This window comes from Sordaria macrospora, chromosome 3, assembly GCF_033870435.1.
Source record: "Sordaria macrospora chromosome 3, complete sequence".
NCBI lineage: Eukaryota > Fungi > Ascomycota > Sordariomycetes > Sordariales > Sordariaceae > Sordaria > Sordaria macrospora.
Genome location: NC_089373.1, coordinates 1,663,585 through 1,688,134, shown reverse-complemented (window position 1 = coordinate 1,688,134; position 24,550 = coordinate 1,663,585). Strand labels below are relative to the sequence as shown.

The following is a 24,550-nucleotide window of genomic DNA, read 5'->3' as shown; positions in this document are numbered from 1 at the left end:
AAGAACTTTCAAACTCTTCACTCTTTGCATCTGTGTTTGCATATGCAGACCGAGTGGAATTGGCGTTCGAATCTCTTTCTCACGGTCACTGTTGAAAAGGCCACCAGAAAATGTTACGCGAGTTGGAGGGATCTTCGTAGCGCCGCACCTGGCATCAAGCCTGATGTCAGCGTGCCACATCAACGTTTCGTCTTTCAAGGATCAAATGCAGCTTTGATGCTGCAATGGAGGACATGCCAAAAAGGCAACCAGAGGGTTCACTTCGGGTAGCGTTTGTTCTGATATCAAGGCTTCCAGCCTCGCTTCGAGCCAAGCCCCATACAAGTATGCCAGGGGGGCGGGGGTGCTGACACGGGCCCCCACCCAGGCTTAAAGCCATCCACCCTAGCTGCCGGTTTCTGATCCTAGAACTGTGGTTGGCTTGTCGCTCTCAACGCCGCCGTCACCTTGTTTCGCAGCCCTGGCATGCAGCTCTCTCGGCCAATCGACCTGTCTACAAAGTTGTTGGCGGCTGCGCCGGCAGTGTGTTGCAAGCCAACATGGTTATGACACGCCAGGATGGAAGGGAAGAGGTAGGCTAATGCAGGAAGATGAAGAAGGTAGGTTAAGGCAGGTAGATGAAGGAGGTCCATCGTGATCAGTTTGTCGTAGTGGATCACCAAATCGTGATTCAATAAGACAAGAGCGAGAGATTCGCTTGCCACGCTCTCATCTACATACACATAACTGGGCCGAGAAGTACTAGGAACCAATTAGGAATGGTCTTCTTACCGAGTGCAATCTTCTTGTTACCCGTGTAAAAGATTTAGCCGCAATGTCGGGACGGTCGACTTTTTTCGTAATCCGCTCAATTATATTCATCTTTTTAGCGCCGGCTCCCCACTCACCGTGATGCCTCCGTCAGAACGATATGGAATGGGAGGTGGACGTTCAGTTTTTTGACCCTACCACGTGATTAAAAGACCCGTTTCATGTCCTTCCCACTCCCATAGACATGCAGACATAACGCCTGACTAGTAGTTGGATCGGTGACGACCAGCGAATCCCAGGTGTTGCATGTTCTTTTTGGCGATCTTTTTGGGGTGTTTTGGTGGTTTGCTTATCTTATCGGCCTTATCGCGCTTATCAGTCTTGGCGGGAATCCCGCCGCGACCTCCAAGTTCGAGGCTCTCTCGTCCCCAATCCCAACATCGTCACCATGAGCCAGCACTAAGGGATTCACGTCTGCGTGGACATCCGGAAACAGATATCTCGCAGAGGGCGAGCAGGTATAAAGGGACTACGGGAGAACTCAGATTGTCAGATAGTTCGACAGTAGTCAATAGATCATTATCATCGAGACCAGTATTACGAGCATACTTGTTGTGAACCTTTTGACTTCACCGAACAGCACTGATAGTTACTACCTTCAGCTATCTTATTTAGGCAGATCAGACTGCCGTTCGTCACACCGGGCTGAATGGGTGTCAGAAAGCTAATGAGGTCTTTGTGACGAACCGTTACAAGCACAGGAGTATTATCGCTGGGATAGAACAATAGAGTAACAGAGTAGTAGCCGAAAGGTACTGGGAGATTGTGATAGCTATTGCTTGCTGAAGAGCTTTATAAACGAAAGCCGGAAGGCTTTCTTTTATACTGCTCTTCCCTGGACCCGGTGTACTGGACCCGAGGACCCAAATCTTTCGGGTCCAATGTGACAAGGGCAGTATTCTGGGCTTGGAACAGTAGTTCAATTCAGCTGATAAACTACTTTGGTCTCGAAGGCCTTGTTGATCCTCTCAACCTCCAGGGGAAGGTTGGGCTTCAAGGCCTTCTTATGCCAAAGAGAAACGGTATGTACTGGGGTACGTATCAAGCCTTGTCACCTGAGTCTTAAGGCAACTATCTAGCTGTCTGTATACGTGTAGATCTTCCTGAATGTCTTCATCCATTCTCCATCTTCCTTCTGGCGTTGTCCTTCCTTCATCTGGGCGCAAAACCAGGATGTGTTATTGGCCGTCTGTTTTCCTCTAGAGCCTGAACAGGGCATTGAACAGGACATCCGGACGCCTCATCGCGCTTCTCCAGGAGGAGCGTCGGGAGAGACATGAAGTCGGCTGAACAAGTTGCATTGGCGTCAACACAACTTGGGATAGAGATCTGATGACAAGCATCCTGCTGCCTTCTCTGGGTGATCTGAGTTTCTCTCTCCTTTCTTTTTCATATGAAGACATCTTCTCTGGCGACTTACCATCCTCGACAATCACCCGTAACCATCTTGGGGAAGGCTCCGAAATTTCCATACTTCGCTAAGCACACGTTCGCATTACCACCGGTGGCTGTTACAGTCACGGATGTCCCACTCTCCGGAGGTATGGCTCAATAGCGCAGTCGCGAATCGTGGGAGAGGGTTGATCAAGCCGTCGGCTGCGATGGACTCCGGTAAATATCTCCCCTAGTTTGTGTTCTTGGTCTTTTGAAGATTTACATGATGCCATTGCGTTGGTTCGGGGATTCTTCCCGGATACTGGGGGCTCGTCAATGTTGGATTTTACCGAGCGACGAATAGTTGGACCAATGAAGTAGGGCAGGGCAGGCAGATGAAGGGGGTAGGCCGATATAGGCAGACTAAAGAGGTAGGTCAAGGCAGACGAGTGAAAAGTCGGGCTTGTGCATACTTTAAATAGAGTTGGCATCAGATCCCAGAGCTGTGGTTAGCACGTCGAACGCCGCCAAGATGTAGGCATTTTCCTCGTCATCTGCCCAATTGTATTAGTCTCTTTCGCGCTGCCTCCACACTCATTGTAATGCCTCCGTAACGAACGATTTGATACGGGAGGTGATTGTTCAGTTTTTTGACCCTACCACGTGATTAAAAGACCCGATTGATATCCTTCTCACTCCCATACACAAGCTTAGTGAGGGCCTGACTAGTAGTTGGGTCGGTGACGGCCAGCGAATCTCAGGCGCTGTATGTTTTTGATTTTTTTGATCATCCATCCCTCATCCCCCCCATATCGTTATTTGGCCCGATATTTTTTTTTCCTTTTCCTCTTTTGCCTTCAAGTTGGTGATAATGAATTTTGCACTTGTGTAAAGTTTAAATTCTGGGCAGCGATCACATTTGACTTCTTACTAGTTAGAGACCTTGTCAGTCAGTCAGTATAAGAAGGTTATCGATCACATGGAAGGGATGGGGGGAATCAGCGATGTTCTAGCTTGTAAGTACCTTGGACACAATAACATTTCTTTTCTGTACCAAACCACTCGCGATAGCAAATTGTATTAGAAAGAAATATGAGTTGGATAAAGAAAGGTGGTATCTCATTCATTCAATAATCCTCTTTTTCATAAAAGCCATCAAATCCCCTCAAAAGGCTTTCAAACTTTTATTGTATCCCCCTCCTCCCCGGTACCCAGTATCCCTATGAGGTATGAAGTATGAACAAACAATCTGTGTAGAGGTATGAAAGAAGAAAAGAAGAAAAGGACGTGACTCATTACAGTAGACCAATACCTATCTGACAAAGAGAGCTACTAGCAACTAACCCCATCCCAAAGATGAAGAAGAAGAGTTCCCTCCTGTCCCTCCTGTCCCTCCACCTCCAGTGGCACCCATTTGCTGCTGCTGCTGCTGCTGCTGCGAACACATACTTTCTCTTCTGGCAGAGCTCATGTTAACAGGTGGCGGTGGCGCCTGTTGATACCATCCCTGGTATGTCTGTGGACCGACGCTCATAGCGGGAGGAGGACCCGGAGGAGGCGGACTAGGTCGGCTTTGGTGGTGGTGGTAGTGGTGGTGCGTTTGGAACCGGCTTGGAGGAGGAGCTGCCGTCGTCGTCAAGCTGGGTATAGTAGGCGAGTTTGAGTAAGAAGTTGCTGCTGCTGCTGCTGCTGCTGCTGCTGCTGCTGCTGTGGAAGAAGAGATCCTGGTTGTTGACGGTTGTTGATGATGCTGTTGATGCTGTTGATGATGAGGTTGTGGCGTCTGTGATGAGGAAGTACCACCGAAAAGCTGTGATATAGAAGGCGGTCTTGGAGGTAAAGGTAACGGGAGCGGTAACTCCATTGTTGAGGTCATACCACCACCACCACCACCGAGAAGAGCTGAAGCGAAGCCTCCTCCAACATTATTGTTATTTCCATTGCCAGCACCGGTTGACGAACCCCCCTCAACAGCCTCACCTCCTCCCCATTCCCAAGCCCTCTTCATATCACCCACCACACTCGTACCCACCCTCCACCCCGTCTCGTTGCTGACCCTATCCAGAATCGCCAACGCTTCCGCTTGCTCAGCTCGATCGGAAAGCACACCGCCCGTCGTAGCAACGCAACGTGTCACTACCGGCGCCACGGCGCGATCTTTGTTATGCGCGGCGATCCCGCACACCTGCCGCGCGTGATGTTGCTGCAGCTCGCGGTTGGCGTCGCTGTCGCGGGGAGTTACCGGGTTGACTTGGGCGAGGATGCACATGGCTACGTGGTAGAAGAGGCGGGCGATGAGGGCGGGGGGTTTGATGAGCCTTTTTGTCCCAAAAAAAACTTATCAGTCATCATTCTGTTTTGTACATGTACCTATGTATGGGAGAGGAAGAAGATACATAGTGTAGGGATGGAGAGAAAGGGGGGAAGGAGGCTTACCAAACATTAGGAAATAACGACCCATTGCTCGACGAGTGAGCATACCCGTACGGCCGCATCGAGCGAGGACAGTTACTTTTCCACACGTCGCACATGTCGTTAAGGCTCTTCCACTCTGTGAATCGCCTCTGGAGACGCATCTGTTCGTCGTGAGGCGAGACCATTGTCTCCTGGTAGCGTGAGACGCTGTTGTTGGTTGCAGTTGCAGAGCAAAAGTTGACGACTTTGGCGAGGACGTAGAGGATGCGTTGCGCCCAGAGCTCTTGTTCTCCGCTGCTGTTGCCGTTACCGTTACCGTTACCAACTCCCATTCCCATGCCCACCGTCGTATTACTTCCGGTAGCATTTGCAGTTGCAGTTGCAGTTGTTGCAGTAGTCCATCGCTCAACATTAACATCCAACCCCCACTGATCCGGATCCCAAACGGAGACAGAAACGGTGGGACTCGGTGAGGTTGGGGTCTGTTGCCACGAGTTCATCGAGTTGTTGTTCCAGTTCATCGCCACCAGCCCCGGCTGCAAACAACCAAGCACCTCCATGCACGCGTTAAACCAGAAACAAGCTTCCCCCACACCAGTACCAGTCCCAGTACCAGTCCCAGTCCCAGTTCCCAGCGCGGACATGGAGTTTGAGTTCGCGTTCCACCCGACGCATTCTTTTACCAGCGCCCTGGCGCAGCCGGCGATGTGGTATTGGTAATCTGCTGCTCCTACCACTACCCGCTGCTGCTGCTGCTGAGATCTCGATAACGGGGACGGGTTCCCGCTGCCGCTGTTCATTCTCATCATTATGTCGTACGCATTGAGCACAGTAGCCGTGGTGGCACACTCGGCTGCATTACGGTCCGATGATGGGGTGGTGCTGGTGTTTTCGAGGTTGCGCCAGAGTTCCATGGTTGCGAGATCATAGTAGTACGCACACTGTGTTTCTTTGTTGTTGTTGGTGACATTACTGTTGCTGGTACCGGGAGGCTGGGAAGAGTGAGAGGAGTGTTGTTGTTGTTGTGTCAGAGAGAGATGCATGGTTCCACAGGCCAGAAGCGCATTGAGAAGCATGGGCGATTTGAGGGCTAGGTCGAGCATCATGTTGGAAAATTGCTTGTCTTTGTTGAGGATGTCCATCCAGGGAGCAACTTCGCTGATGAACACCTGCATGAGATGGATTTCGGTGTCGGTGCTAAGGTAGTCCCGCTCGACAGTCGGTTTCTCGAGTGCAGTAGTCCTCGCTGTCGAGCTTATTGCCATGGTTTCGGGTGCGTGCTGTGTTTGACTGGCTTGAAGTCCGTAGGTTGCCAAAGGGACAGTGTGCTGTTGTGTTGACCGACGGCGATGGCCATGTTGAGGAAAAGAAGGCACTGTACTTGATACCTCGCTCCTCCTGTACCCATGGGCTTGCGATGCCCATCCATCCTTTGATGTGTATTGCTGTAAAGCTTCCGTCAGTACAAGTGCACTCTTGAGAAAGGTTGCTGGATAGAATGTGCTTACCTGTGAGATCTTGACGCGCATCGTAAAGGGATTGTCACTATCATTCGGCAAGTGCAAATCTTGAGGCTGGAATAACTGACTTCCATCATAAGTCTGCTGGTCAGGGGGGAGTTTTATTATCAATCCAGAAGCAGCAGCGACAGCAGCAGCAGCAGCACTGTCATTGTCGATTCCAACTTCCTGCTGCTGCTCACCGAGGCCCGGAGTAGGAGGAGGATGAGCGACGTCGGTGTCCGTCGTCGTCAGGCGGTAGGTCTTGCCGGCACCGGCATCCTGTTTCTGGTGAGTTTGAACGACAACGCGGAGCGCGGCATTCAGGTCTGTCTCATGAGGAGGAGGAGGCGTGACGACGACGACTGTGTTCTGATCCAGAAGCCGGGGATAGCGTCCCAATCCGCCTTGATACTCCGACGCAATCAGCCGCGACTCGTCTTGAAATTGTACTGTAGGCAAGTAACCCATGTGTCAGCATCTTCCATGCAGTTATGCAGCCTTCCGGTGACCGGCACCGGATGTTTGGGTTTTTGAACTATGGGACCGGAACAACGACATACCTGACCACTCCAACGTGGGCGGCACAAATGGTGGACTTTTGACTCGGGTGTCGATGAAGTTCAGGCGTAGACCCCGTTTGCATTTACGACAACTCTTTCGGCAGTTGTTGCATTCCGGGAAGGCTTCATCGCACTTGAGGTGGCGGCCACGGCAGGTTAGACACCCAGTGCGGACCCGGCGAGACTTGTTGCTGTTGTTATTAGCGTTGACATTGCTGCTGCTGTTGTTCGTGCCGCCGCCTCCACCGCCGCTTTGCGATGTTGCGTTGGACGACTTCTTCACCGTGATATCGTCATTCTTCTTCTCACGGTAACCGGACTTGGGAACTCCTGGGTCCGTTTCAGCAGATGGCCCTAGTTCTGCTGCATCATGAGCTTGGCCATGCTGTTGACCTGTGGCCCAGCCTGCAGCCGACGAAGATGCTAGGACGCCTGATATCCTTACCCGTTTCGCTGTTGGCGACACCTCGTAAGGGCCGCCGCTAGTTGGATACGAGTCGGTGACGGCAGGATAGGACGACTGCGAGTGATCTTCGAATGCAGCAAGGTGGGCTGATGATGGCGGCGGTAAGGCACGATGCCGTTGTTCAACATTCCAGTGATTAGTGTGTACTTTTGGGTGTTGGACGCCTGGATTCATTTTCTTCTGAACCCAGACCCCGGTGGCCACTGACGTCCGCAAGGATGTTGAACGCAGCAGGGGCCGCAAAGGCAACGCCACGAAGCGTGTCTCGGTGTCGAATGGAAAGGTGACGGGTCTGTTCTAGAAACACGGCAACCGTCATCAAGAAGAAACAGCTGAGAATTTGCCAAAAGTCGGGCCGCGGCGTCTCCCGATCGAGATCCGTCGAAAGAGATGATAACAGGCAGGCAGCCGAGCGCTCGCCAATACATGTAATCTGGGGAGAAGGAGTAAGTAAAGTAAAGTGGATGCCTCGGAAGTGATGCTGCGTTTTGGGTCGATACAGCAACTCCGGTCGAGGCGTTCGGAATTCTCTCAGGGGAAGGCCTAGTAGAAGAGGTAAGAATTGTCGAGACACACAAGACAGACTACGCTCTGAAGGGACATGGATATTCCAAGGTGAGCAAGGGCCTTGATGGAAGGGCGCCTATGTGGGAAGCAGTGATACTGGCTGGGGGGCACAACTAGGTTGACTCTGTAACTCTTGACGACTATCCAGATGGCACAAGGGGGAACCAAATGGCCCATTTGCTCCAATGCAAGCCAAGGTGAGAGCATGCATGTCTTGGAAAGTGGTGTTATGTGTATGTGCTGGGCTGGTTACAGGCAGGAGTACAACAGGAGCCTTTGCAAGGATGGCTGGGGCAATAGAGGCTTCATGACTGCCCTGCTTGGGCCGAAGGAACGCCATGACGAGAGCTAGTTGGCCAGCCAGATCTGTCGGATCGTGGTATGGCTTTTTTCTTCCGATTTCAGCTTGTCGTCGTCAAGATTTCGCATCGATAGAACGTGACTTGCCGACAGATGGCGTCGTAGGGGTCGATGGAGACCTGTCCGGCTGGCCTATCACCACTCTCCAATTGCACGATAGTTTCCTGTTTGGGGAGCCGGCCATGAGAAGCGAGTTAGGGGGCGGATCGGGATCTGGAACGCCAGCTACCCGGACCGGGTTGGGTAACCCTGTGTCAGAGAAGTGCATCGGCTTGAGTTGCCGAGCATGGAATTGGGGATGGCGCCAAGAGCATGATCTGCTGCCAAACCGTACCGCGTCACGGGCTAACTTGCCAAGCCTGAGGAATTCTGGAACCAAATACGGAGCATGGCAGTGTTGTCGTCAAGTGAAACCTCCTCTGCCCTGACATCACGGATGCCCAAACGTCTATTACACAGAGTGAAAATGGGGTCATTTATGTTGACCTCGATTGATGCTGCTTCCCGTCTGTTGCTTGAAGACTGGGATGGCATGAGTGAAGCCGCAATCTGTTTCTGCTCTCAAGTGCTCCCCCAAGATACTTAATTCCACGTTGCCGCGGCCGCATCGAACGTCTAGAAGACATCCCAGAGACTGACCTTTCCGTCCTTGCTTCCGGCAGCCAGCCAATGTGCCGTCTTTGCCTGTCTGAGACGCTTATCCCTGACTGTCAGTTCGACAAGCTTCGGTACGACGGTGAGGCTCTTGTCCACGTTTGATTTCTGGGTCCCATGACCCAGGGAATCGGACCCAGTCGGTTCGGACCCAGTGGTCGATGCGGTTGCTTTAGGATTCTGATCGTTAATCGAAGGAGCACTAGGCTTTGGAGCAATATCGGCAAAAGCGACAGCGTAGCATCCAACTTGGTGCCATTTCAGGACAGCAACCTCTTTGAGCGTCTTTGTGGAATAGACGCGGACCTTGCTGTCCCAGCCAGCCGTGGCGAAAACCAAGCCATCAGAGCGGATTTCGATGCTTTGCTGTCCTGCATGTTTTGTGTTGACAGTCTTCAGGGGTTGGGTTTGTACTTCTTGGGGCGTATGTGGTGGTTTCTGTTGCGATGAAGGATTCTGCTTTGCCTTGGCCAAGGCCGCACCAAGCAGAGACTTTCCAACGGTTTTGTCCCGTGTGTTGACAGGTCCGTTGCTCTCTTCACTCTCAGACACTTGAGCGGCCTGAGTCGCTGTGACGTGTGTCGATGTTGTATCGTCTGAGACCACAGGAGGCAAGCGGTGCTTAGCGATGACCGCATCTGCGCTTGACGTGAGGAAGAAATCCCGGGCAGGAGAAATACACAAGGACAGAATGGGTTGAGAGTGACAGGTTGCTTGGTACAGTGGTATCCAGTCATTCTTGACGGCATCACGATGGGCCACTATGGCAAGGCCATTTTCATACCCAGCCACGAGGGTTAGAGAGTCAGCCTGGTTGAACAGTGCCACGGCCATAACCATGCCGTTCTTATCGCCCAGCTTAACAGTATGGCGGCGCGTCTGGGAAGGGAGATGAAAGATGTCAATCTGCGGGAGTTAGTGACTATTCGGAGTAGAAAAGAGGGTTTCTTCATCGGACGTAATTACCGCTTCGGACGCCAGCGTGTTGGGAACTGCGATGAGTAGCTCTGATCCCGACTTTGACTCTTCTGCTGCTGTGTCTTGACTTTGGCCTTCTTGCTGACCTGGTAGCACAGGATCCGGAACAGGACAATATGAGAAAGAGCAGAAGTTCATGGTGTTGACCTCCAGAAGATGCAATATCCATGGCTTTGGTCGCGGCTCTGTACATGGGTCGAGTGGAAGCGTGGTACTCATCCGACTCTCATCATCGCCGGTGAGCTTCCAGACGATGAGCTTGTTGTCCCTACCATGAGTGATGATCCGGTCGTTTCCCCATCCGGCAATTCCAAGGATAGCATTCTCATGAGCCTGCCATACCGCGCGAGGCCTCATAATGGTCAGGTCCCAGGCGACGACGAATCCATCGGCATCACCAGTGACGAGGCGCTCATTGTTGCGGATGAAGGTGGCGGCATGTACCTGCGCCTTGTGACCCCGAAGGATTGACTTGGGTGAAGGAGGCCGGCCCTCGACCGCCATTTCAACAAAGTCTGCAAAGGTCGTGATACCTTGATGCTGCAAGTTGGCGAAACGCCGGGGTTTTGGAGGGTTTGAGGTTTCAGAGTTGGTGATGCAAACGCGAGAAGATGCGAACGGAATCTGCAGATGATGGGAAGGCCAAAGTCGGTGGTCGGGCACGACGGGCGTAACAAATTGCTAAAGCCACTAACTGATACCCTTGAATGCCCTAAAATCTTGTGCCAAGACCACGGTTTCTACCTGATGGCAATGAGCCAGTGCTCCCACCAACAAATTACTGCTGAATGTGGGCTTGACTTTAGGTCCTTGATGGAGCCACTAATGAAAGGCCCAACTGCCGGAGTCATACCTCTAGTTCAAAGGGACGACACGCTGACGATGAGAAAAAAAGAAGAATGGCAAAGCACAACCGGGACAGCATGATTGCATAGGTATTCTCTCCCTTTTTTATGTTATGTAGGTATTACTCTTTCCAAAAAACTCCGCCTAACCCCCCTCACAAATGCGCCCTATTCTCCAGTTTCCTCCTCCTCTTACTCTCCTTCAAATCCGCCGTCAAGGTCTTTTCATCCTCTTTGCTCAACCTCGCCGGCGCACCACCCTTACCCTTGCCTTTACTCTTTCCTTTCCCTTTCTTGCTATCCGTCCCCGCAATCGCCTCCTCAAACAGCCTCTGTCCCAAATCATCCGTCAACCTGACCACGCGGGTACTCACAGTGGCACCATCACGTCTGTTCTTGCCTTCTCGCCTGCTTGACGCGATCTTCTCAGTAAAATCCCACAGACGGCCCGAAGCGATGAGCACGCCTGAGATGTCGTCTCTGGCGGGTCGCCATTCGGGCGCCAGACGCATACGCGGAGGAACCTTGGGGTCTTTGGACTTAACGACTTGGATGATGCCTTCTTCTTCAAAGCGTTGGTACGAGTTCTTGAGCGTTTCCTTGTTGACGGCTTCAAAGTAGGAGAGGTCGCCTTGGTGGTAGAGGGTTTTTCCGAGCTGAGAAATCATTTGTTAGTCGCTGTTTCAGCACATAATGCAGGACTGGGTATGCAGGGGGTTGGCAGTAACTCACAAGTTGTGCGCTTTCCTGTGCCTTGGAAAACTGAATCCAAATATCATCCTTCTGCCCCAATGGAGGCGTCAACCCCATAATGGACACCGAAGCAAGCCAGCTCGCCTCAATAAATGGCCAGATCAGGAAGCAGTAGAAATCGTAATTTTCTCTGCCCGCCGCACGCTCCGCATCCGACAGTCCGACCTTGGTGATAGCGCCAGTGAGCTCATCCCTCTCTAGGAAGACGACATTATCGGCTTCTAGTCCCATGAGCGTCCTCTCCAAGTTGACCGCCAGACCCTCGCCGGAGTAGATGAATTCTCCGCGGAACAGCGAAGACAGGAATAAAACTTGGTCATGCAAGTCTTGGTATGGAATATCCTGGATAGCTGGTCCGCCACCACGCTTGACGCGCGTGTACAGAGCCGCTGCGACCAGTGCTTCGGATATAAAGAGGTGGATGGTCATGTTTCGGTAGAAGGAAAGTTGGAACCGGTCAACGGCATAGTAAGTGGGCTCCGCCAGGCCCTCGACAACACCAACTAGATCCTTTCCGAGGACCTCCAGACCACGCTCAATCACGTCTGCGACCGGCGTGTTTCCGAAATGGGCGACACGCCCACCCTTGGCTCGGACACGTGCCGTCAACCACTCGACACGGCGAATCAGCTCAGCACGGCCAACACCGCGGCCGCGGAGGGTAAGCAGAACAGTACCGATCAAGGCGGTCGGCATCACCACCGAGACGTCGTTGATATCCGCCAAGACCTTGTACCCCAGCGTGCGAAGAAGTTTCTGGCGCACAATGGAATTCTTCATATCCTTCCAGTTGATGCTAGACGGTACCTTGGACAGCCTCGTAATCTGTTCGTCAACAAAGCCCCTCAAGCTCCACGGCTCGTGGAAGCGGACATCAACTCTGCCGAGGCGCAGTGACAGCACGCTTGACCCGCCGCTGAGGAAGTCTGCTAGGTTTTCCTTCTTCTTGGGTACGCCGAGAAGCTCGGTTACGTAACCCTCTGTTTCCACCACCTTGTCGTATTGATATGAGACGGGGCAGATAACGGCGTCTTGGACACGGCCGGAAAGGATACTGTCGAGGACAAAGCTGAGAATGCCGAACTTGGGCGGTAGCAGCTTACCCGTACGAGATCGGCCGCCTTCGATGAAGCATTCGAAGTTGTAGCCGCCCTGGAGGAGTACGTCAATGTAGGCCTGCACTAAAGTCCCGTAGAGTTGGTCGTCGCCAAAGGAGCGGCGAATGAACATGGCGCCTAGCAATAGTTAGAGATGCTGGATAAGATCTTGAAGCAAGAGCAAACTACTTACCGGCATGCTGCAAGAAGTTTCCTACTAGCGGAAAGTTCAAATTATCACCAGCGACAATGACTGGCATAGTCAAGCCCAGTCTATAGCAAAGCAACTGTGACGCAACGTAGTCGACATGGGACCGATGGCACGGCAAGAAGATGATGCTCTGCCCCTTCTTCTCTGCTTCTCGGGCCACATTCCGCAACCTCAGTACCTCCTCGCTGGAGACGTGGATGCCTTGGTGGTAGGCCCTCAACAGCAGCTGGGTGACCATGTAGTAAGCACCTCGGATGAAGGTCTTGCTCTCCATCTTGCATACCATGTTGTCTGTAAGCTGTTCGGCGACCTCCTGCAGACTCTGGACAAGCACAGAGCGGCGCTGGTTGCGCTTGGTTTCGAAGTTCCTGTCGTTCTTGTTGAGTAGCCCCTGCTTCTCCTCGACTGACAGGCGCATCTCAGCCAACTGTGCGATCTTGGCCTGCAATAGCGTGGCCGACATGACTTGCGACTTGATGTGCTCGGTGTAGCCTGGGTAGAAGACGGGTTGGCCGATGATTTCGTCGTAGGCGCGCCATCCTGTACCAGAGACGTAGAGAGAGACTTCGCGGAGGAATCTGGATGACTGTTAGTAAGATGTTCGAGTACGCCAACTTGTCATTCAACAAGCACACCCTGAGGAATGAATGCTAAACATACTGCAGTGGCTCCGAGCGAAAGCGCGCCATGTTCTTCATCAGAGCCTCCTCCTTCTCATCACCTACGGCACCCTTGGGAGGTGCCACAAATCCGCTGGGTTGAAGAGTGATGCGGTCACCTAGAATGCGCAGATCGGGCGCTGAGTCCTCGACTTGCGCCGGCTTGTCGTCGCGTCCATCCTGGTCGTCGGCCATTGTGTCTCTCTATTAACTCCTCTCGCGTACTCTGGTCCTTTCTTGTATAGCTGTGAGCCCCAATCGTCTTTCCAGTTGGGCTTGTCTTATTCAAGTTCCCAATGCTACTCCTCCCACCAATTTGCCCAGTTCTGTGATCCTGTCGTGTGTTTCTGGCCGCGCGTGAGGTGATATGTACGTTTCGATGCAAGTAGTTGTCGTCAGCAGGACTCGGGTGTTGAGACTTGGAGACGGGATGGAAGAGATGAAGTGGTGTAAAGCCTAATGGGCAGTAACTCCGACTATGACATCCAGCAATGATCCCCGGTATCAGTGTTGTTGGAACCACGGAAAAGGTCTTCAACTCGCCACTGCAACCATCATCACAAGCAGAAGGAAAGAAGAGTCAAGCCAGAAAATGATTTCCTCGGTTCAAATACAAGTTTGGTATGTATGCATCCAGACCCAAGCACCAAGACCATTGCATGCCAATGAAGGAACGGTAACATCGGGAATGCTAAAGTGCCCATCCAATTGTTAGAGCGCCCACTGTAATCTTGCCTTCCGCCACTGGAAAGCGTCACCAGCAGGGATCAAAGCGCCGTTAAGGTGCCCTGTCTTCATGGGGTAACAGCGGGGTAACACGAGCCGAGGCAGGAGCTAAGCCAGACGGGGAAAGGCGCAGTGGTTCCAATTTCTTGAAGCTTTTTATCTTAGCGCCAGCTTGCGTTCACATCGGCATCATTTCACCCTTGCGACAACCGATACGACACCTCGACACAAATCCCAATTATCGTGCACTCAATACCCCACGACCAGAGGAACTCCCCCTCACACCTCACCCACAATGGACTCAACATCCCAAACCTCGTCCAAATCCCAACCCATCGCCGCCGTCCTCCTCTCGCGCGCCTTCGACCCCGAAGAATCTAAACGCATCCTAACCGAAAAGATCCAACAACGCCCTCTCTTCCTCTGCCCATCATCGCCTCCACCCTCCGACGCCCGCGCCGCCCGCCGCCGCGAACGCGAAAAGAAGCGTCTCTCGCGCAAAAAGGCGCTAAAACCGAAGCCCTTATCCGCCAACGAGCGCCGCAGGCTCGGGCTCTACGACGTCCCGCGCTCCGGACAAAAACACGCCCTTTTCGAGCCGCTGCATCAGCTCTGGCTAGGGTACATCCGCGAGATTCTGGGAAACGAGATACATACCGGGGGCGAGGGCGCGGCGTCGAAGCTGACGAGCGCGGATTTTCATGGGGCTGAGGTGGAGGTTGTCAGGAGCGGGTGTGTGAGTAGGGTCGGGTTGAAGGGGATCGTGATTAAGGATTCGAGGTTTACGTTTGAGGTGGTGACCAAGAAAAATCAGAGGAAGTTGGTGCCGAAGGAGGGGACGGTGTTTAGGATTGAGGTGCCGTTGGCAGCTACGGTGACGACAGCGACGACAGCGACGACAGCGACGGGCACGGCAGAGGAGGGACAACAACAACAACAACAACAACAAACAGAGGTGGAACAACCGAAAATGATCTTCGAAGTACACGGCGAACAGTTCCAGTTCCGGTCGGCGGATCGTGCCAACAAGAAGTTCAGGTCGCATTTCTCCAAGATTCTGTGAGGTGGACGAGATAACAAAGATACGACACACGATACGATACTACAACCCAAAACCTTCCGCGGCTTCGGTTTGCCTGGACTAGGCTTTATGGGAATGCCGTGGTACTGGGGCGAGTACGATTCTCAGCATAGCCCGATACAGCCGTTGAGCGAATGCACCCATATTGTTGACGCCGAGACGAACTGTCACGGACATGATTGCTGGCGTAGGAGCCAAGCAGCCTTTGGTGGGCTATGCTTTGCTATGGGCATAGGCTTGTCTCTTTACATCATAGCCAGCTCGACAGGGTGTTTCAGGACACAAGAGCCGATTCGAGACGCGCACAGAGTGTGAATAGAGACCTCTAGCCTAGGTGTTCAAAAGCCGGAACTGTTATGGCTCGGAACGCCAGGGGCTCTTGACCCTTCAAGATAAGAGGGTGCAGGTGGACGCGCTATTGGGACCAAAGCCACTGTTCGGTAGTTGTTCGGTCTCCATGACGTTTGAAGGCCCAGCTGGTGGGATGATAGGCATCTCTCCTTGGACTTTATTTCTTTGTTTGGAGGAGTAAGCGGGAACACCCGACGTCTAACACGGGCTGTTTTCACTCTTCAGCTCGAGCAGTTAGAGGAGGAAGGGAGACCCTTACGAAAGAAAGACGAGAGCCTCATGCCGCTGTCGCGATATAGAACGGAAGGTGTTTGAGAACTATCCAATTCAATACAGACAATATTCAAATACAAGTCTGTACAAAACTGCGATCGCAAGTGATTCTAATGCGCTCCAATATAAACTCTATAACACACGCCAACCTATGCAAATGCTCTCTAACAACCTCAACTTCAATAGTATAACCCCAAAACATCCCTCCCACTCAACCCCCTTTCCACACACTTACTTTCCCGGCAAGATGATGTTATCAATCAACCTCACCAACGGGCCCCCACTATGTCCCAAATCCTCTTCCTCCCTCGGCTCCTCCACCGGCAAGAACCTCACCGCACCGCTCAAGATGCCTCCCTTGGTTGTATCAACAACCTCCAACTCCTGCATCGTCTCCGGATCCGCCAAGCTCAAATAATCCACTTCAAACTTGACCCTCCTGCTCGGCTCCAGCGCCATCTGCTCCTCCAGCGTCTCCTCCATCACTCTTTGGGCAGCGCCCAAAATCCCCTCCCGTCCCTTCTCCCCCTCCCCAGCACCATACGCTTCCTCCGCCGCCTTGAGCGCCCTATACAGCACACCCGCCACCTTCCGCCTCCTTTCCCCCAGATACACATTCCTCGAACTCAGCGCCAGCCCATCCCCCTTTGAGTCTCGCTCAGTCGGCACAACCACCACCTCCTCAATCGGCATCAGAAAATCTTCCACCAGCCTCTTGATCACCACAGTCTGCTGCACGTCCTTTTGCCCGAAATACACCCTCGTGGGCTGCACCACATTGAAAAGCTTCATGCAAACGGTCGCCACGCCTCTGAAGAAAGTAGGCCTGCTTGCCCCCTCTAGAACCTCACCGACAGGCGTTATGGTAACAAAGGATCCCCTACTATCAACTTCCTGCCCCGGAAATCCAGCAGGATACATTTCTTGGGTACTAGGCGCAAACACAGCGCTGATCCTCCCCAAATTGTTGCCATCGTCCGCTAGCTCGCGATCAAGTTTCGCCAAAGCAGCGCAGTCGGCTTCCCACGTTACTGGGTAGCTTGACAAGTCTTCGCGAACGCCGAATTGCGCCGGGTTGACGTAGATCGATACCACAACGTGGTGGTTGTCGCGCGCGGCAGCGCGGATCAGCCGTAAGTGCCCGGCGTGCAGGGCGCCCATTGTCGGCACGAGGGCGACAGAGCGGGAGTCGAGGGTTAAGGGCTGCCGGAAGCGCCGGACGGAGGAGACGGTGCGGAGGACGCGGATGGAGGTGTTTGGGATCTTTTCGAAGTGGCTCCCCGAAGAGGGGGAGCTGGTGCTGCATGCGGAGGCCATGGTGCGGGTTGAAGTTTGGGCGGTAGTAGTTTGGAACTGGGCTCGTGTCACGGCAGAAGTGTCAAGTGACAAAGGTGAGGTTGCGTTCGTGGTTGCGCTCGTTTGGGCTGTCAAGGACGAAGTTGCGAAGCCGCGTGTGCCGGTCACAGTCGTCAAGGTGGATTGTCGGACGATGGAGAGTGTGGAGGACGAGGATGAGAACCTGGAGGAAGACAAAGTTGCGCGCCGAAACAGGGCGTTGGTGGATTGCATCCGCATTGCGTGTTGCTGAATGACTCTTGCAAGTTGCAATAAAACAGAAAATAACTGAAAGAAGAGGGGAAACGGACGCAAAAACCTCTCGCCAGCGAGCGACTTTCTTTTTATTTATTTATAGTATTACCGAAACGAATGGAATTGGATCCTCTTTTTCCCCCTCGCTGTGATGATATCTGCGCCGAAGTTTTGGGGACGGGACGGACATTCAGGACGGCACGGCGGCGGGCGACAACAAATGCGACTCCCTGCGGGGTTGACATTTATGTCAGGGGTTACCTACCTGCAGGGACGATCAGTTGGGGTAAAGCAGTACAAAAATTGAATGTGTGATAACCTGATGTTAGTGAAGATAAATGCTTTTTCTTGTACGTATGATACTCTATGCTAACCTCCCACTCCTCACGCCACGCCTCTTCACCTTTCTCACTTCTCTCCCCAATATCCCGATCCAACAAACAATTTTCATCAGCCCATATAACTCCTCTTCTTACCCCCCCGGCATCGGTGTCCCTCCAATCGGCGAAGGTACAAACGCTGTTGATGATGCCGCCGAATTCCTTGCCGTGGACAGCGGCGACGGCTGTTTCATCCATGTAACCGGCCTCGACGACGAAGGACGAGATACCGGTCCTGGTCCTGGTCCTGGTCCTGACCCGCCAAGCGCTTCATACAAAGCCTTTGCCGCCATCGGAGGAGGTGACACCACCTCCGTCACTGTCGCCCCTTTGCTACCATCACATCCACAGGATTCTTTATCCCATTGTCCCGCTGTTGACGTCAAGGTCGACACCCTACTATCACGACATCCACACGCTTCGTTGTCCCACTGCCCCGCTCCCGCTCCCTTTTTCTTCTTCGTTTTATTATTACCATCACACCCGCAAGCTTCTTTATCCCATAGTAATGATGCTCGCTTCCCAGCAGATTTTTCACCGGTGGTACTCCTGCTAGGGTTCCGACTCGGACTCACGAGCTCCGCGGTGCTGCTATTCCGATTGCTATTCCTCACCATCACCATCTCCGGTTTCTGAGGCTTCGGCGAGAGATTCACAATTCTCGCCGTAGCCGGGTATCCAGCCCCAGGCATCATGACGGGCGTCACCTGCCCCGGTGCAGGGTACGCCAGTGCAGTGGCTTGGTACATGCTGCCCGTGTTGCTGGCAGCACTTCCTCGGCAGGAGTAATCGTCCGAGGCGTACGAGAAGCTTGATCCGCGTGAGAGCGACGAGAGACCATCGAGACTGGCAGCATCACCACCTCCGGGGCTGATAGGACTGACGGGGTTGTGACCAGGACGGGAACATGTGGCGCCGGTGCCGGCACCGCTGACAGGTTGTTGTCGCACTGAATTGCACGTCGTGGCTGTGGCTGTGGCGGCGCCTTTGATGGGCCATGGCGATGTTCGTCCGACGGTGTTACCAGAGCTGCTACTGCTGTCGTCGAACGGGTAACAGTCCTTGTCTGAAAGCTTCTTGCCGGCATTCTTTGAGGTGAGAAGGTGACTGGTAGAGGAAGCACTGTGACGCTTCCTGCTGGTTTTGCGCCTGCGCCAGAGGAAGAAGAGGATGGCGCCTACGACCACGAGACCAGCTGATGAGTCGGTGAAGAACCGAGGTCAGTAAGTTTGTTCCAAGAGTGAGAAGTGGGAGTGTGAAGACACTTACCTATAAGCCCGCCAATGATGGCTCCCTTGTTTGGTCCATCGCCTCCTGACGAAGTCTTTTTTTCCCCTTCGAAGGAGATTGCACCATCCACTTGACTGGTGCTTGAGGTAGGTGAGATGCTTGGGAGAGAAGTGGTAGTAATAGCAAGTCCAGGCTCGGTGGCTAATGTTTCGAGTTCTGTACTATTGTCAGCAAGCAACAACCTACAACAGTCTAATGGGAAAAGCATCTGGGTTTGACAATATTAAAACACACCTGATCCCACTGTCCCATCCACGGTCGTGATTGTTACCTCACCCATGGTTCTTGTTGCTGTTGTTGCTGGTATATGGGGGTCCTTCGTATAGCCATTACCATCACTATGCTGCGGAGCCGGACCTCCTTTTGATCCACTCGAGTTGATTTCCGTTGTTGCTTCGGCAGCCGATTCCTGTGTAGGACTCTTATTAGAGCCCGCCGCATTCGTTGTCTTAAACGGCGGGGTAGTCGGGACCGTATCAGTTTCAGAGTCCGTGCTTGTCGTCATGGGTGGTGTCGAACTGAACGAGGTTGAAATTTCTGTAGAGGTTGTTTCCGGAGTTGGCGATACGGTAACACTAGAGTCTGTGGGTTTGCCCAATGTCAAGTCAGCCGGGTTTGCTGTTACTAACGGGGCAGAGTTGGGGGTTGAGTCTGTGTTTCCACTGCTTCCGCCGGAGACCGTTAATGGCAGGGCAGATGGGGAAGATAAGCCTGGATGTCCAATGCTTTTGCCTGATCCTGTCACTGGCCCGATAGAGTTGACAGGGGAGCCGGTGTTTTCAATGATACCAGCGGGATTTGCTCCTTTCCCAGAACTAGTCGTTTGCCCTGGACTCTGGGTAAACGTTATGTTTTCAGAGACAGCAGTTGCTGCACCTTTTTTGGTCTCAGCAGTTGAAACGCGATTGTTTTTCACAGTAACTCTGGTTCTACTCGCCATACATTTCCATCTTCATGGTCAGTCTGGCTGTTGGCTGTGAGGGGAGAGAAACGCATTAGGGAAGGGATACACGTACATCATGGTGTTTGCCGTAGAATCATGGTAGGGGACATCAGAGGTGGAGTCCGGCATAGCCTCATCGGATTGATCTTCGAGACTGGTTAATCCAGTAATAAAAGAAATAGATCTCTTACCTACAAGCGAAGTAAGGTTTCGTAAACCGAACAGTGGAAGAAACGAATCGTAGACCGATCGGGCTTCCTTACCGTCATCCGCCATCGGGCTCACAGTCACCCTTTGTAAAGGATCCGCTGTGGCTGTATGCTCTTGGGAAGAAACCCAACTTGGCGACTCCGGTGCATTTCCAAAGGGTAGTTCTGTGGTGCTGATACTTCCAGTAAAAGAAGATATTTTACCTGCGGGCTGTGATTGTTCATATGTTGATTCAACGTTTGGTATATCTTGTGGATTCGGATGGTACCATACACCCGATAACGACGGACCAAAGAAAGGAGGACCGTTTTTCCCCTTTGATTTGCCTTCCTCCTCGTTGTCGTTCCCGTGGTCATTCGCGGATTGATCTTCAACGTCATCCCCATCATCGCCTTCATCGCGGTCGTTATCGCTACCCGAGTCTTCTTGGTGATCTTCGTCTCGATCTGTGATTTGTTGATGAGGACTATGTCTTCTCCTCAGAAGTTCCGACGGAGACATGCTTCGTCCTCGACTGCCGGCTCTGTCCTTCGATAAGTATGTCGTCGCTGTCGTTGCTGTTGGTGCCTCAATGCCATGTTGTTTGATGCTTATCTTCATCATTGATGCAGTCGTCAACCTATAGACTCCCAGTGCCTTGTTCTCCTACTGCGTCGTTCGTGTTTGAAGGGAGGGAGAATTGTTCAGTAGAGGTCTGGCAAAGTTTGTCCAAACCACATTTGTTGACTGGCTGACGGCAAATTTCTTGGAAAAGAAGGAATGACAAGGACTTCAGCAACTAGTTTGTGTTCAGGTGCTTCCCTAGAGAGTATATGTTTGCCCACTCCCCTGGTCAGTCACCGGCCGAACATTGGAAAAACTATTTACATCCCGTCCGTCCGGCCTTCTAGGAACAATCACGAGGGCGAAGGCGCTACTAATCGTGGACATATAAAGACGATGAAAGACGCGGCCCGGCCACCGTGAGGCGTCATTTCGTTACAGTGTCGTCTGTACATTGTGCAACAAAGAAAGGCGTACCTCTGTCCAATGTTATGGATATTTGGAAGACAAAGAATATGGACCACAAAGTCCAGGGGGACGGGAGCGAAGGCGAGAATAGAACAATGCGCTAGAAGGCCGTAAACCGGGCATGTTACCTGTTCCTGGCTTTTCATATCAATTGTTCATTTCCGCAAAAAATCAGTGGTTGAAAAGGTTTCGTCATTTTTGGCCGCTGCTTCGTTCGCCCGAGAAAAGTCCATCATGGATGTTCATGTTGATTGAAAGCAGAACTGTTTGTTATTGTCTGTCCAGCCCTGTCACTCCCTGGCAGCCTGGGGTAATGCAGGTAAAAGCCATTGTAGATGAATAAACATCGAAACATGCTTGTTCTCTGTCCTGCTCTCGTGTAGCTTGACTTGGAGGTCTGTCTGGAATCCACGAGTTGGAAAATGCTCATGATGGCATTTCCGAAGCTTCAAACAGTAGGGTGTGTAGGGCTTCGCCCAATTGCAGGTCATCAGGAACGATTGAGGATATTTGGGCAGCCTCTGAGGATGTAGGCTTCCGGATGGGAAACAACCGCGGAAACCAAGTGGTAAAAGCTTTGAAGCCTTTGGGTTTCTCTTGAAGATAGATTCATGGGAAGTCAAAGAGTGTTGTGGCTGTTGTTGTAGGTGACACTATGGTAAGGAGCCAAGCAAAGACGCCTGCCTGATTAGGTTCCTTTCTTATCCCAGGCACCAATAAATGTCCCCTGTAGTGCGCCAGTAGTGCTGACGTCCGCGAGGATAGTGAGCAAAATCTTGAGGTTCACCACGTGTGTTCGTGGTGTTTTCTCCACTTCACGGGGTTCTGTGAAGTTCGCGATACACGTAGGCATCGCTCCCGTCAACTATAAAATAAGTTAGTGAGGATTTTCAAAAGTATATCACAGCCGAACAGCCAGCTCTCACCGTGTCTCCTTTTCTGGCTTGGAATATAGCCCACAACACATGCCCAGAAAATGACCGAGATAACCCAACCAGAGGGCTCCTCAAGCGTCCCAGTTAAACCAGGACCAACCTCGGAAGGATCATCTTCACGCGGCGGGAACCTTATTGATGGCCCTTCTACCGCCATAACGGAGACGACCGTAAGTTGAACACTGATATCCCCCAGCCCATCCGTCTTGCAAGACTCTTTTGAGTTTTGCCCACAAGATGTACCGCTCACTCATCACGTCCGTGTTTCCAGCCGCTCCTTGCCTCGAGTGACCAGGGTGAAGTAAGATCCGCACCTCAACAACCGCAACCACAGGTGCCAGCGGCTGGTCCAAGCATTCTCCTCCACAACCTCAAGATATTCTTCTTCCTCGGCCTGAAGCCCAAATGGTCGACTTGCTCTCGCTTCCCCGCTCTCCTCCTACACTGGTCCTTCACCTTATCTCTCTACCGTTCTCTGATCTGCTGGCACGGTTGGTGTGGCCCTCTGAAATGGCAGATCCTTGAATTCGCATGTGCCTTCTCGCGGAGCTTTTCGTTTTCTTCCAAAGGGCAGTTCTTACTGGTTCCATGAGTACTGCCGGTTGTCGCAACAGGAGCGCGATGAGGACGGCGCAGAGGAGAATGAGGCACAGCTCTGTCATGTTTGCGACCCATCCCGCCCATACGCTTTCCGATTTGATGGTTTGTCATCAGCTGAAGCACTGGCCTGCCTGCGCGTCTTGGTTGTATTGGAGCTCGTTTTTTTGATAAGTTACAATAAGTTCCTGTTGGTTCCCGCCCTAGCATGGCTAGGGTACACATATGGGAGCTTCAGTCATTCCAAAGGAGGGCCCATGACACCCAGAAACCCTCATGTTGAACCGCTTGAGGGACATATGTGGCGAGTGGTTGAGCTATCGATACTGAACTGGCAGGCGTGCCTGATCTTGTTGCGTCAACGGAGCTTGGGGTGGGATTGGCTGTGGTCATGCATTGCCATGCATGCGACTACTGGGCTGGTTTGGGAGTTGTGGGACCATGAAGGCGCGAATGATGGCAGGAGTGGTGATCTCGAAACAGGCGGCTCTGCTGCCGTTCTGCCTCCCGCCTTCGAATTCAGGCCACCGAGCGAGACACGAAGCGAATCTCCGGGACAGCACCAAGGCCCCGCAACCGAAGGAATTGACGCTTCTGTCCAGCAACAATCAGCAGACTCGATTATCACAAGAACCGTCTTCTCCGTGTACGGCGAGCGAGGCCCGCGGTGGTTCTCAGCTCTTTGGATCCTTTATTGGCCTTTGAATGCGGAGTCAATCTTACACTCCTTGGACCTTTATTTTCCAAATTATGTCACACTTCTGGCATTGTATGGCCTTGAACTTGTGCTGGCAATTCTGTTGATCTGGACACGGAGCCCTGCCTGGAACAGGAGAGCCGCGGTTTTGTGGCTGATGTGGTTCGTTTCGTGGCTGACTATGCCGACAATGCCTGGTCTCTACTAGTTCCGGAGCTCATGATCGTAAGGTAGTCAGTGTTCCGGTTGGAGTTGTGGGGGGACGCAGAGCGTGGTCAACCTTGGAGTCGCATGTTCTGCCCGTGTGGTGTTGAGGCATAAATTTTGTTGGCAATTGTTCTTTTTGATCGAAAATCAAGGGAGAGAGCAGAGCTGGAATTATGTACGCACAGAAAATTACAAGAAATCGAACCCAGCATGAGCCACTTGCTCCTGCCAACTTCATGCGACATGACTATCAAATATTTGAACCAAAGAGCCAGGTCTCCGTGGCACTTGCCAAAAGCCATTCCTTCCCCCAGGTGAAAAGTTAAAAAAAAAAAAAAAAAAAAAAGAGTAGAAGAAAGGGAAATGACGGAGTACTCCCCAGAACCTCCATAGCGCGCCACCCGGGCTCTAGAAAATCATCCTCGGTATAGTTTTTTAACTGTAAAATTACCTAACGAAGGAAATGATTTAGTATTGAAAGTTACCTAGAGACCGATCCTCCCCGAAATATTAGTCATGAGGGATATTCATCCTTAACAGAACGATGTTAGTGATAATCCTTTGGATAAGTTCATTTTCAACAAAAACATTTCAGTCAGGGGATCCTTTTGGAGATGATTTTGCCAGCAGACTCTTTTCCCGAGGTAAAACATCTCGATTTGGGAGACGATACTGGAGACACTTCTGTGAGGAAAGTTATCCCTTGATCATGGTGTTTCAAACTGAAAGTGATCTGTAGATGAACTTCATACAAAAACCGTCTTGAAGGTGACTACAGTGACAAAACCACGCACAGGATCATTCTCTAGAACCATGGTGGCGCGCTATGGCCTTTCTCTGCGCGGACTTTGCGCCTGCCCGACTGACGGAAAGGAACCTCCTGACTTCGAAACGACGGCAGTGACAACATGAAACAGAAGAAAATATCAGAGGCAAGGATGCAAAAAAGGTTTAAAACCAGTCAGTAAAAATAGCATTCTCATATGAGCAACCCCCAAAAGTCCCGTC

At 52.2% G+C, this 24,550-nt stretch overlaps 6 protein-coding genes across 6 annotated transcripts; 1 reads left to right on the top strand and 5 right to left on the bottom strand.

Annotated features, from left to right (window-relative positions):
* Positions 1-3,523: 3,523 nt before the first annotated feature.
* Positions 3,524-7,301, bottom strand: SMAC4_03743 (uncharacterized protein; the record flags this gene model as incomplete). Its single annotated transcript, XM_066089998.1, has 4 exons — positions 3,524-4,502; positions 4,621-6,044; positions 6,108-6,550; positions 6,662-7,301. 4 exons carry the CDS (start codon positions 7,299-7,301, stop codon positions 3,524-3,526), a joined length of 3,486 nt encoding a protein of 1,161 aa, XP_065946440.1.
* A 785-nt stretch (positions 7,302-8,086) lies between these two features.
* On the bottom strand, positions 8,087-10,421 carry SMAC4_03744 (uncharacterized protein). Its single transcript, XM_003347599.2, has 2 exons — positions 9,675-10,421; positions 8,087-9,614 (listed from the first exon to the last, which is right to left on the bottom strand). The coding sequence occupies exons 1-2, from the start codon at positions 10,188-10,190 to the stop codon at positions 8,670-8,672; spliced, it is 1,461 nt and encodes a 486-aa protein (XP_003347647.1). The 5' UTR covers positions 10,191-10,421; the 3' UTR covers positions 8,087-8,669.
* An 11-nt stretch (positions 10,422-10,432) lies between these two features.
* On the bottom strand, positions 10,433-13,865 carry SMAC4_03745 (uncharacterized protein). Its single transcript, XM_003347600.2, has 4 exons — positions 13,253-13,865; positions 12,575-13,170; positions 11,264-12,519; positions 10,433-11,187 (listed from the first exon to the last, which is right to left on the bottom strand). The coding sequence occupies exons 1-4, from the start codon at positions 13,444-13,446 to the stop codon at positions 10,687-10,689; spliced, it is 2,547 nt and encodes an 848-aa protein (XP_003347648.1). The 5' UTR covers positions 13,447-13,865; the 3' UTR covers positions 10,433-10,686.
* A 210-nt stretch (positions 13,866-14,075) lies between these two features.
* Positions 14,076-15,703, top strand: SMAC4_03746 (uncharacterized protein). Its single transcript, XM_003347601.2, has one exon. It carries the CDS (start codon positions 14,273-14,275, stop codon positions 15,038-15,040), a length of 768 nt encoding a protein of 255 aa, XP_003347649.2. The 5' UTR covers positions 14,076-14,272; the 3' UTR covers positions 15,041-15,703.
* A 104-nt stretch (positions 15,704-15,807) lies between these two features.
* SMAC4_03747 (uncharacterized protein) lies at positions 15,808-17,442 on the bottom strand. The gene has a single exon (XM_003347602.3). The coding sequence runs from the start codon at positions 17,255-17,257 to the stop codon at positions 15,914-15,916; it is 1,344 nt and encodes a 447-aa protein (XP_003347650.2). The 5' UTR covers positions 17,258-17,442; the 3' UTR covers positions 15,808-15,913.
* An 87-nt stretch (positions 17,443-17,529) lies between these two features.
* SMAC4_03748 (uncharacterized protein) lies at positions 17,530-19,882 on the bottom strand (the record flags this gene model as incomplete). The annotated part of the gene is made up of 4 exons (XM_003347603.2): positions 17,530-17,887; positions 18,136-18,847; positions 18,922-19,098; positions 19,177-19,882. 4 exons carry the CDS (start codon positions 19,880-19,882, stop codon positions 17,530-17,532), a joined length of 1,953 nt encoding a protein of 650 aa, XP_003347651.2.
* Positions 19,883-24,550: the final 4,668 nt, after the last annotated feature.

What these genes read in the sequence shown, in the direction of transcription:
- SMAC4_03744 (XM_003347599.2), bottom strand. Translation starts at nt 10,190, where the DNA reads ATGGCGGTCGAGGGCCGGCCTCCTTCACCCAAGTCAATCCTTCGGGGT. An exon ending in ACACGCTGGCGTCCGAAGCG is followed by an intron (nt 9,615 to 9,674) that starts GTAATTACGTCC and finishes TAACTCCCGCAG; the next exon opens with ATTGACATCTTTCATCTCCC.
- SMAC4_03745 (XM_003347600.2), bottom strand. Translation starts at nt 13,446, where the DNA reads ATGGCCGACGACCAGGATGGACGCGACGACAAGCCGGCGCAAGTCGAG. An exon ending in TTTCGCTCGGAGCCACTGCA is followed by an intron (nt 13,171 to 13,252) that starts GTATGTTTAGCA and finishes ACAGTCATCCAG; the next exon opens with ATTCCTCCGCGAAGTCTCTC. An exon ending in CACAGGAAAGCGCACAACTT is followed by an intron (nt 11,188 to 11,263) that starts GTGAGTTACTGC and finishes ATGATTTCTCAG; the next exon opens with CTCGGAAAAACCCTCTACCA.
- SMAC4_03746 (XM_003347601.2), top strand. Translation starts at nt 14,273, where the DNA reads ATGGACTCAACATCCCAAACCTCGTCCAAATCCCAACCCATCGCCGCC.
- SMAC4_03747 (XM_003347602.3), bottom strand. Translation starts at nt 17,257, where the DNA reads ATGCGGATGCAATCCACCAACGCCCTGTTTCGGCGCGCAACTTTGTCT.